At 37.4% G+C, this 13,289-nt stretch overlaps 1 protein-coding gene across 1 annotated transcript in view; it reads right to left on the bottom strand.

The window, feature by feature from the left end:
• LOC121428325 (kynureninase-like) overlaps positions 1-8,796 on the bottom strand; it is a 33,073-nt gene extending 24,277 nt beyond the window's left edge. Inside the window, exons 1-3 of the mRNA XM_041624896.1 lie at positions 8,710-8,796; positions 5,472-5,750; positions 4,369-4,489 (exon numbers count right to left, since the gene is read on the bottom strand). Coding sequence (XP_041480830.1) covers positions 4,369-4,489; positions 5,472-5,750; positions 8,710-8,746 — 437 coding nt within the window. The 5' untranslated portion in view covers positions 8,747-8,796. The remainder of the gene's footprint in view (positions 1-4,368; positions 4,490-5,471; positions 5,751-8,709) is intronic.
• Positions 8,797-13,289: the final 4,493 nt, after the last annotated feature.

Raw genomic sequence — 13,289 nt, 5'->3', positions numbered from 1 at the left:
CTAAACACAATCACACTCTAAAACCCCCAGCACTGAACTGTCCAAGATACAGAAGATGAAAATCAACATTGGGAACAATGGCAAAGACAATTTGGAATGATCACAGGCAAGGAAAGAAACCCTGGGGGCCACTTCCATTGAGGAGAGGATACCATGCATTAATATTAATGCTTGATATTAGACCTTAAACGACCTGTGTACCTATTATTTTTACCTTGGTTATCCTACATGTAGTAAGGTCACTGAGGTCGCCTCAGACTCAATCAATTTTCCATGGTCCGTAACCATAAGCAATATACATATAGACCAACGCTATGTTTACTTACATTGAGATAAAACCAGTTGAGGTCTATTACATGTAGCTTATAACAATATGGGACTACTCATATGGCTAAAACACAATTACACTCTAAAACCCCAGCACTGAATTATCCAGAATACAGACAATGAAAATCAGCACTGGGAACGATGGAAAAGACAATTCGGAATGATCAAAAGCGAGGAAAGAAACCCTGGGGGCCACTTCCACTGATGAGCAGATACCGTGCAATATTAATGCTTGATATTAGACCTTAAACGACCTGTGTACCTATTATTTTCACCTTGCCCTTTACTTTTCCTACGTACTGTAGTAAAGTCACTTATCTAGGTTGCCTCAGACTCAAACCAATTTTCCATGGTCCATGGGGTCTCGAAAAGCACTTTAAATACATATTTTCCATTTTCTGAAAATGTGCCCCTTAACAAGTATTGGCATGTGAACCCTACCCTTAACAAGATTTGGAAACAAAACAATACTTTTGGCAAGTTTCCTGAATTGACCCCCTAAAACAAGTACAGCAATATTTTTGTTTTTATGTCACGAACGTCAGCTTTACCTTCACCTACATCAGTGGGTTTAGACAGCCCCACCTCTCACGCAAATCGTACTCTAAATACGTAGTGTGACTCTTGGGGCAAAAGTACATCCTTTATAACTCATTTGTCTTGATTTTTTACACCCTTGCAATTTTGACCCCCCCCCCCCGGTCAAAATATTTTACAAGCTTGGATGAATATTTTAAAAAGGAATACATTGTCAGTCCCACCTCATCCCTTCATTTCCCAAATATTTCATCTTGTGAATGCAAACACCTTGATATGTTTTAAGTGAAACATAAACAATATCATAATAAAACAGAAAATGAAGTATATAGGTATCATAAATTATAGATGTTCATGCAAAATCATGCATGTCATTGTCAGCTAAATGTACAGTGTAGATAGCCAAAATATACTGCACAATCAAATTAACAAAGGAATGAAGATGTACTGAGAGCACTGTATGTCCTAATCTTTTAAGAGGATGGTTGCTTAGCAACAATAGCTTCCTATATATATATCGATGGATGGACTTAAGATAGATGGCTAACAAATTTGATAGAATGACTCAGTATCTAGGTCGCTATATACATGTAGTTCAAGTGGAATCTAAAGCCCCAGTCACATATAGAGCCCGGACCACCCCGGACCATCCCGGATCTGATCCGGGGTGGTCCGGGGAGAGATCCGTGTTGGCGCCTTGGGCATCCTTGGAGGTCCGGGGTGGTCCGTGTTGGTCCTTGAACGTCCGGGAGGCCAACACGGCAGTTTTTGACTGTCAAAAACATCCGGCGTCATCCGTGGACTGCCGGGTTGGCAAAGCCATCCGGGATGGTCCGTGTGGCTGCCGTGTAGGTCCGTGTAGCTGCCGTGTAGGTCCGTGTAGCTGCCGTGTAGGTCCGTGTGGCTGCCTGGAGTATCCTTGGCAGTCCGTGTTCTTTTTTCCCCATCAAAATCATTACAGCGCTATTTACTTTATGAACTTTTCAGTAGTTGTTAAACAGTTGACACAAACATGCTTAATTTATTCAAGTGGATGATTAAATGATTCAGGATATTTTCTTACGCTTAGGAGATTGGCCCCAACCTAATATTTGTAAACTTAGTGCATGTATGAATATATTTTTTTCTCTTTTTTCCTAATATTTACCCACTACTTTGTCTGTTATTATTATTTCACATTTCATTTTTAAAAAAATATTTTATATGTATATGTTATATGTTATGTACCTGTTACATCGAAATTGTACATTAAGTTTTATACTACTGCCCTGCATCGACAGTAATATGCGTCATAACCTGGGCCTATCTTAATTGTTATTATGTTTTGTATAGACTTTCTAAATTTCATTCCTTTATTGGGATTTCAATGAAGTGATATCAAATCAAATCGAAATTACATTTGTCTTTCAAGATTTAAAGTACTTAACATTTAACAATTACTGTAAAAACAGTAAACTGTGTTGTATAAAAACTGCGTTTTTACTGGTTAAGGAAGTTTTGATATATTTTTAAACACAACATGATAATTTTGCGACAAGGATGAGAAAAAAATGAACAAATAGATAAATAAATAAATAATTAGATAAATATCAGCTCATTGTTATGAACAGATTTTCATTTGCCGTGCTGGTCAATATAGCTGCCGTGTTGGTCCTTGAGCTGACGTGTTGGTCCGTGTAGCTGACGTGTTGGTCCTTGTAGCTGACGTGTTGGTCCGTGTTGCTGACGTGTTGGTCCGTGTAGCTGACGTGTTGGTCCGTGTAGCTGACGTGTTGGTCCGTGTAGCTGACGTGTTGGTCCGTGTAGCTGACGTGTTGGTCCGTGTTGGTCCTTGTCGCTGACGTGTTGGTCCGTGTTGCTGACGTGTTGGTCCGTGTAGCTGACGGGTTGGTCCGTGTTGCTGACGTGTTGGTCCGTGTTGACGACGTGCTCTGCCGGCATGGTCCGTGTAGATCCGTGTGAAGCTGCCGTGTTGATGCCGTGTTTACAGTCATCCGGGGCAAAACTATCCCGGACCTCCCCGGATCATGCCGGCATTGCCGTGTTGATCCGTGAGGATCCGTGTCTATATGTGACTGGGGCTTAATATCCAAGCTATTCAGATGGAGACAAAGCCCAGGGCATTCTGAAAATCATGCAATTTTCTTATAATGTAGCAATGCAATTACCTTAAAACCAGAGATACAAATATATCCATAACGCACTTTGAAAACAATAGTATTGAAGTAAAAGTACATGTATAGGCCTTTTTTATATGTGTGTTTTCAGTGTTTGATTCTCTGTGTGCATTTTGTTAAACATTGAATACTGAATTTAGTATTGAAATATTTTTGGTTGCTATTGCTTGTCTCCACATTATGTGAAAACTATTGCAGCTCAGTGGATATACATCTCTGCATCTGTTGCTTTAAATCACAAGGTCTATGGGTTGGAATCCCACTGCAGCACTCACATCCTTTGGAATTCTAGTGTACCTAAATTTGCTACTCTCCACCCAGGTGTAGTAAATGGGTAACTGGTAGGAAGAAATTCCTTGAATGATTGAGCGCCTGGTCAGACTATCTGTGTTTAAAGCCTGGTTTTTCGTTTCATCTGCATTGCAGAGCGAGATTATATGCATAGCTTTTCCGACAGCAATGGCATCGTCGTCCATATCAAATCTTAACTGAAGGTTAAGTTTCTGAAATGTCATCATAACTTAGAAAGTTGATCGGCCTAGTTCATGAAAGATGAACATAGTGGTTATCAAGTAATACTGAACATCCTGCCTGAGTTTGATGTCACATGACCAAGGTCAAAGGTCATTTAGGGACAATAGACCATGTTAAGGGAACAACATCAAAGTCTTAAACGAAGATTAATTTTTTTAATGTCATCATAACTGTAGAAGGGTAATCAAGTACCGATATTACTGAACACTTTGCCTAAGTTTCAGGTCATATAACCCATGTCAAATGTCATTTAGGGTCGATGAACTTTGGTCATGTTAGGGGTATTTGTTGATTCCCATCATAACTTTCAAAATTTAGGGATCTGGTTCATGAAACTTGGACATAAGAGAAATCAAAAAGCACTGAATTATCCTTTATGAGTTTCAGGTCACATGACCAAGGTCAATGGTTATTTGACAAAGGTTGGCCAAGGTTTATTTTCTTAAATATCATAACTCTGAAAGTACATGTATATGGATCTAGTTCATGAAACTTGGACATAAGTGTAATCAGGCATCAGAGAATATCCTGCATGAGTTTCAGGTCACATAACCAAGGTCAATGAACTTTGGCTGTGTTGGGGGTATTTCAGTATATGAATTGCTATCATATACTGAAAAGTATGGATCTATTTCATGAAATGTAGACTTAAGTGTAAGGGTAATCAAGTATCACTGATAATCTCGCACCAGTCTTTGGTCATACAATAAAGGTAAAATGTCATTTAGGGTCAGTGAACCTAATATTTTATTTAACACAGTCAAATAATATGATATCAGATTATTTTACTCACATTTTGGCCCATTTTTCCAGTTCAGCATCAAAATAGAATTTGAGTCCTTTGGGCTGAAGACCAAGTGAATTACCACAGAAGTAGATACATTCATCTTCTTTATTAACCAGAGATAGATCAACTACAACAAGAAACAATCAATGTTAGGATTCACATTATTCACTTCCAACTGAAAAAAAAACATAATACAAAATCATCATATTTGAAAAAAATATTAAAAAAAAAAATAAACAAAGACAAAGAAATACAAACTTTTAGATTTGCTTTGCAGATCTATGAATATATGTGGAAATGGTGGGGGGGGGGGGGGTTGCAACAAGTAATATGAAGATGCCATTTCTAGAAACCAATGACAAAAAGACATCTTCTAACTAACAGGCTATCCCCACTGTGTACACCTAGATACATGCTTCACGAAGAGCAAAACATCTCTTGACATTTATACTACAAGTGATAAAAGAAGTAAACACAGAGGCTTACCTTTGCAAAACCCATTCATTTTAACATAAATTTGGCAAACCTTGATTATTTTAATATATAAGAAAATAGAAATGACAGCAATGAGAATAGAGGCAATGTAGGCAATTCCTGATTAACAATGAACAACAGAGCATTAATAAGAAAACATTATTTCATAACTTATAAACCAGTTTTGCAATGAGAGTGGTACATGTACGCCTGGAATATTTCATTTTATTTTCATCAGAAAGAGAAAGCTAGGGCTGAAGCAAAATAGGTAACTGACATTCAAACGACAATTAAAACTTACAAGAATATAAAGAACTTACTATTTTGACAATAGTTTGGCACACAATTCTGAGTTACAGTTGTAAACTTAAAAAACAGATGACATGTGAGTCAGTGTATTGGAGAAAATAAAGGAGTAGTCCCTACCTTCCATCATAAAACATTAATACCACTACCACAAAGATTAAAAAATGTTGCAAAGTTAAATATTCATAATTTTCATATTGTCTGAATTTAATACGACCTTCACCTATGAGCTTCACTAAAGCATCTTTTCAAGCAACTGTCCACTTGGGTTGGATTTCCCTTTTAACTAACTACCTGATTCTTCAATTGTAAAAAGTTGTAAGATTTACCATCTGGTAATTCCTTCATCTTAGGCATGATGAATTCTTCTCTTAGTGGAGCTAGCTGATCAAGTTCATCCATCTTCTTGGCAAAGGTGTCACTGAGAATGTCCAAACCAAACCTACTGGCCTTCTCTTTCAATTCTACTAGAGGTGACATTCCAGTCTGGCGGTCGGTCTTCATCACCTTCTTACAAGGTGGTGATGAGCCATTTTCAGCAGTCCGGGTATACGTTGATTCTGCTGCTCGTTTCTCAGCCATTGTAGAAATGGTTCCGATTGCAGGGCCTGAAGTGTTCAAAATTGTGAATTCAGTTTATAACATTAACAATAATTTGACTTGAGGTTATTATCATTAAACTAAACAAAACTTTCTAATTTCCTCAATAATCTTTTGTGACTTTGCTTTATCATCAGAGCTCCATCCATCCAGATATGATTTCAAATAATGGCACCTGTAAAGTTTCTTTATAAACATTGCCATAGGTTTGTACATTATCACAGATTTATCAAATGAAAAAGACAGAACTCAACCAGAATAGACTATTAAGGCCCTGTTTTTCCTTTTTTTAATTAGGGACTGCAGAGTCACTAATTGTGCATGCGTGACAGAGAACCATCAGTGTAGGGGAATTAAAAGAAGTAAAAATGAATGTTTGGAAGATTGTAAGATTTTATTGACTTTGTTGACCACCTCTCGAGTATGAGAGTACAAACATACATGTATACATGAATACAAAAAACATAAGTGATAATATATAGATGTACAACCTGGTACGTGAAGGCGTTAAGGACATTTGACTACCCTACCACTCAGTGTACACACATTCTCATCTACTTTACATTCTATCAAACTATTGTCTGTTTTCTTTGGTTTTGAAAAAAATTAAACAATCATTCTGACAAATTGTTTTCAAGTGGCAAGCATTATCTGAATTGGATAGCTTGGGCATGTGCAATGCATTTGGTTTACTGGCTATTAGATTACTGGGTAAATACAGAATTCTCTCTTTGTGAAAAAAGGGACAAACAAAAATGTAATGAAATTCATCTCCTATAGTATGCATGTGTACATAGAGTACAATGCAATTCATCTGTCAGGCTTGCATCAAACCTCCCGTTATTAACAGGCAATCCATTTGTTCGACATCTGAATTTTCTTGAAGTGACATAATTTTTCTTACACAGGATCTGTAAATACTTTTCAAACGTCAGAGTATCCTTAAACATTCTATAATTGTTCATGTGACTGCCCACCACTCTTGAGAAACATATTAAAAAGTTGAAGTTTAGCAGTGTGTGAAATCCATGCAGTACTAAATCCATCTCCCTGTGCGGTGTGCCAACCACACATTCCCTTGCCCTGTATAATGAAAAATATTTGTGATAAATGATAACCATTGTGATTTTGATGGAGATTGTATGTCTCCTTGTAAATGCAAAAGAAACTTCAAAATTGTATATAAGTGCTTGGATTCTTTTCCCTTAACTAATCATAACCAGTGTTATTCCTCTTTATTTATCAGGATTAGTTTTTACACCCTTATTATTAAAAATAGGAACGATAATCCCTATCTTTTAGGCACCATTCAGTTGGAACAATATCACTGTCCAGTACCACATTAAAGAACTTTACCATCATGTGAAGCATCTCTACAGGATATCTCTAAAGAAAGTCATTTATCATGAGGTCTTTTCCACATGCTTTTGAATTTTAAGTCTCCTAATCATTAATTCTACTGCTTTTAAAGTGACTGACAGAAAATCCTTAAGGATCATCTCCCAGGCTTGAGGAGGACTGTGCATCTTACCTATACCGAAACGACTAAAATGATTCACAAAATCCCCTAATGAAGCATTTCCTCATTTCTTTCCTTTGCGCTCATTATTGAGTAATTGCCAATATTCTTTTATATTGGATTCGTGTAATGAACTGAGAGATTATAAATCCCTATGATATGATCTCTTTTGTGTCTCAAATTATTACACGTAGGCCTATATTGCTTTTCGGTACTTAATGCGGCAGCCCGAACAAGTACACGCGACACTGTCTGAAGACGTGTCGAGGTCCCCAAGGCAAGGGCGGTACGTACCATACGTGTAAATAACATATATGGGAATCAATTCCAGGCTTCGTTGAGAGTTAGCATATGTTAACCCTTTGAACCCGATTGGCCGGAATACCGGCCTACCAGTGAACACGCAAATACCCGATAGGCCGGAATACCAATCCTCATCTAAGACGAAGGAGAAGCTGTATTACTATGCTGGTTAAACCTCATCTTAACTATGCGTCTTCAGCTTGGGATCCCTACACAACTACAAACATAAAAGATCTCGAAAGGGTCCAGAATGCAGCAGCTACATGTAGGTTCACCACCAACACTTATGGGCAACTCTAGTGTTACTGCTCTGAAGCCAAGGACTCCTTGGGTTGGATCCCCCTCCAAGAGGAAAGACAGGGTTCCCGAATCACCAGTTTATTCAAGATGATCCACGGTTTAATGGACGTCAACTACAATAAGTACAAGGAATACATCTCTCTGAAGGAAAATTGAGCAAGACGGGGTCATGATCAACAATTCTACATTAAACATGTCAGAACAGTATGCAAACTCATTTTTCCGAGGACTGTCAAAGACTGGAACCCGGCGGGGGCACTCGACCAAACAAGTGGTGGGGGTGTGCCGCGGGCGAGACAAAAAACGGGGGCCTTGGAGCGGGCTTATTGTAAAAAGGAGGGTCCTCGGAACGGGCTTCGGAACGACAAATTTTTGTAAAAACGGGGGTCCTTGGAACGGATCGCCAGCCTCCCTACGGAACGGTCATGCGTGCATGATGCAGCTAGCGCGGCCTCCGCCGGGGAGCTCTGCGGCCGCTTTTCACCAAAATTGCAGCTCATTCAACGCGATTGGAATGGCGTAACGAAAAATATGCGAAGCTTTGGAGCGGATTTCTCTCTTCTTTTTTCTCGATAAGAAGAAAATGCTATGCCTTGGAGCGACTTTCTGTGTTCTTTTTCTCAACAAGGCAAAAATGCTATGCCTTGGAACGGAAATTTGAGTGTAAAAATGGGGGTCCCCTCCGCCGCACATACCCACTATGCATTATACTGAGTGCCCCCCCCCCCCCCCCCGGGACTGGAACCATCTCCCCTCCTCAGTTGTATTCCAACCAGCAACTTTCTAAGTCAGCACTCAAAAAAAACAAAATCGGAACCTTAAGTTGGTGACCGTACGCGACACACCTTGGATTCCTACCAAGTTCCAAGTTCCTTCTGCCATTCCGCACGGCAGATCTACTCCGGCACACAAACCTCACATCACTTCCCGATGCCGATGGCTTGGCCGGAGCTTCAGCCTTCAGATCAGCGAGACGGCGAACATGCGGGTGCAACGCTGCAATGCAAATTTACGTGACTTTTTGGACTCCTACCTTGGAATAAGCACCTTTAAGTTTAACTTATATGATACTAGTGACGTATTGTATTACCGGACACTATCATATTTCCGGACGCGCATATAACTGCGTAGGAAATCAATTTCGTACCGTAAGACTTCCGCAGTTCAATATCACAGATCAATTCAAAGAACGAGATTGCAAAAACAAGGCGAAAATATAACTTTTACCTTATTTTTCTCTAAAAATGACAGAAAATGCTTGAAATAACATATATAACACAGTTTTGGCATTAACAATTGATCCCAATTGATCTATTTTCTGATTGAAATACGGACCTGATTGAGATTTGAGCAAAGTTATTCATAAGATGATTTAAAACATTCCATGCTTCCAGTGGCGTAGCTACGGGGGGGCCTGATTGATTGATTGATTGATTGATTGATTTTATTTGGCAAGTCACCATAACATATATACAGTAGCATTAAAACAACAGGCTTGCACAGGATGACCCACGAAAGCTCGAAAGCTTATTTCCAGTGGGGTCCTGAATTAAGATAATAAAATGGTTCAATTATACTATTTACATATTAAAAATGAAGGAAAAAAATTAGAATTTAGTATTACCAATAAATAATATATATAGACAATAAATTAGATATATACAAGAATATAACGAAGAAGAAGAAGAAAAGAAGGAGAAGGAAGAGGAGCAACAGAAGAATAATGGGGACGAGGAGTAGAAGGAGACGGAAGAAACTGATAACGAAGGAAAATAAATAAGGAGAAGAACAACAGCAAAAACGTTGACGACAATAACAACACGAAGAGGAGAATAGGAAGAGATAAAAGAAATAGAAATAGAAGAAAGAACATATCGAAGCTTCAATCACACTATGTAAAATACATAATAATACCTGGTAGAGAAGAGAAAAGACCTAGGTCAGTATTCAGGCTTAATCAACCGTATAACATATCATTTGCATCTTCTTTTTGACTCTCAAGTGAAAGATATTCTTTCAATATATTCAAAGATATTCTTTCCCCTGAGATTTGGCGTGCCCCCCCAGGTGCCCCCCCCCCCAGAAAAAATTGGCAGAGCAAAAAAAAGAAAAGAAAGAAAAGGAGAAAGAAAAAGGAAAAGAAGAAAAAAGACAGAAGAAAAAAGAAGAGGAAAATAAGAGGAGGACTGAATGAAATAATGTGAGGGGAAGACTTGCAATTAAAAAAAAAATCTTTTCATGTTTTCATCTTTTCATTACTATAAACAATTTTTGCTGGCGCTTCGCGCCATAATTGCCTGTTCGATGGGATTCATATCTTGCTCAATAGGCTGATGTGGAGCAAGTTTTGAAGTCAATATGCAAAACATAGTATTTTAGCTCGGACATCGAGTTTTCATTATTTTTTTTTCATTTACAAATTTAAGTGCTCTGTAAAATGTCCGTTTTATGGTCTACATATCAGCATTTTACGCTCACGCTGCGTGGTCACATTGTTTGGTTTGCCAAGTTCATATTGTCTACGTGTATTCCATAATGTTCCATTAAACAAATGTATTCAGAATGCCCAGATTTTAGGTCTAAATATTTAACATGCGCGATAGCGTGCATGTTCTTTATTTAAAATGTACTTAAATTATCCAGTTTTACATCAGAATATCAATAATTGTCTGCTCACGCTTCACGATCGCATTATTAATGATACCCAATTGACTATATCATATTTATGACTTACAAAATTAGAATGACCATTTTTTTAAGGTCGGAATGTCAAAAATTTGCTCGCGCTTCGCGCTCGCATTATTGAAATATATACCGTCTTCGTGGTTAACTGTAAGCAGTCCTTAACAGGTCCCTTTTCGATAATGCTAGAACAGTTGATAAACATTTCTGTTCACGCTTGGGGGTACATACGAATCTTGTTCAGGATCACACATAACATTGCCCAGAAAATTAAATTTCAGGAAAAAATACATTAAAGTAAAAAAAAAATTGCTCGCGCTTCGCGCTCGCACTTTTTATAAGGCTTATGAGATTATTTTATGTTTATGTTGTTTTATAAGAATAAAACTAAGAAGTGACTGATATAGGTGAAGATATAATTTCGGGCCCCGTCCGCCTATTGGCGAAAGTCGGATCCGCCCTTGTGGACACATACACACACACCGGAAAAATGGCCGGTGCCCCCCCTGAAAAAGCAAGGACCCCCAGTGCCCCCCCGGGAAAAAAATCCTAGCTACGCCACTGCATGCTTCTACAATAAGTACCAAATTATAATGTTTTATAAAAAAATCGCAGAGCAATCGTAGGCGTGCTGTGGCTTTCGGATATGACTTGAAAAGAAATTTACTTTAGGTAGAGTTTATTTGAAATTATGAAGAAGATGTATATTCTACGTAGTACATATCTTATACGGTTATATTATACATATATATATATATATATATATATACATATATGTATATATAATTGTATATTTTTTTGTTTTTTGTTTAATAATATTTTATTTTCTTCCTCTTCCAAATCATTAGCGATTCATATAAATAAAGTTTCTTTGCATATAATACACAAATAAACAAATAAATATATTTATCAATGTCAATGAGATGAAAATTATTTTTTCAATGGTTACAAATGAAATTAAACTGCCAAATTTCTCTTCTATGACAATGTGAAACTATAAAAGAAAAAAAACATATCAATTGACAAAATAAAGAAAAAAAACATACTTTATAAAAGATGACTTTTTTTCCATTAATAGAAAATTAAATTATTGTACAAGAAATAAAAAGAGGATAAAAGATTATTTTAACGGTTAATGAGAGGAAGGTTATTATCTTAAAACATCCCTACACACTCACCTTACCCCCCTCATCTCTCTCACCAGACACACACACAAGCTCACTTCAACCAAGGAGATATCACCTCTCATATCTCCTTGCTTCAACTCACCACCACCACCTCCCCGTCCCCGTCACAAAACTCACGCATCCATCATCTCCGTACACCAACGCAAGATGCATCCCGCTGTGGTACAACTATCTGTATTTGAACGAATAAACAAAACAAAACAGAAACAAAATGAAGCAATTTCCATAGTATTAAGAAAGGTATGCATTGATTTGTTCCCATTTTTAAGTGCACCCCCAGCTTCCACTTTTCAAACGCTATTTGATATTCCGTATCTCTATTCTCTTTAACCGAATGTGTCAATTTCTGTACGGTTGGCAATATTCCCTGTTTTTATGAACTAACAATGATATTCTTAATTAAGTATAATACATTTTATTAAAGTTACTCTTGTAGTATTTCCAGATATCCCCATGAAAATTGTTTTCCAACTGTCATTGCCAAAGTTCCTTCAGTTGAAATATTTTACTCATCTCTTCCCATAATCGCTTAACTTCAGGACAATAAAAAAATAAATATTGGTAAGACTCAACTTCTTTTTTACAAAAGGAACACAAATTATCTGTCTCAAAACCAAATTAAAAAAAATTCCCTTTCGTGTACACAGCCCCTTGTAATTGTTTGTATTGAAATTCTCTGTGTTTATTGCATAACATTGCACATTTCCGTCTCAGAAATACTTCTTTCAGTTCCCCCATTCCCAAATCAGATTGCCCATCTGTAACATGAAATACATAATCAATTTGAAAATTTTCAATGAAATGGTCATAATTCGTCTAGATTTTATATCACATAGTTTCTGAACATGCCCACATATCATCAATTGAATTTCAAAGTTGTCTGTAGCCATTTCCATAAATCACCTTGTATCCACTCTTCTGTAATTACTGAAAATATCTTTTGAATTTCGAGCAAATTTTCAGATGAAAATTTCAGATTAGGCCTATACCAGTATAAAACTGGTCTTAATTGACCTCTAACTATTATATCCAAGACTTTAACTATACCTTTCTGAAATAATTCAATATAAAAAAGGTCTTATTATTGAGGCATATATACGCTTGTTATTACAAATAATGGGATTACTTTTCCCTCCAAAATGTCTACACTTATCCAACTCGTGCCATGCCTTCAGCATATCTATGTAAAGCAATGGTATACACTAGCGTACCTACGGGGGGGGGGGGCAGAGGGGGCAGTCTGCCCCCCTGACGAGTCACAACCCATACAAAAGACTTATCCCTGCCCCCCCCCCTGACGAGCTTGAAAACCTATTTTGCCCTCCTGACGAGCTTGAATACCTATTTTGCCCCCCTGACGAGCTTGAAGACCCCCTTTTTTGTTAATTTTTTTTCTGGTACGATTGACAGACTTTTTGATTGAAGACCCCTTTATTTTTTTTTTTGCTTTTCATTTTTTTTGGTACGATTGAAGCGCTTTTTGATTGAAGACCCTTTTTTAGATTTTATTATTATTATTTTTTTTTTGCTTTTCAATATTTTTTCTGATACGATTA

The sequence above is a fragment of the Lytechinus variegatus genome, chromosome 1, assembly GCF_018143015.1.
Source record: "Lytechinus variegatus isolate NC3 chromosome 1, Lvar_3.0, whole genome shotgun sequence".
NCBI lineage: Eukaryota > Metazoa > Echinodermata > Echinoidea > Temnopleuroida > Toxopneustidae > Lytechinus > Lytechinus variegatus.
Note: the sequence above shows the minus strand (reverse complement) of the source record. Positions and strands in the feature narration are given on the sequence as shown.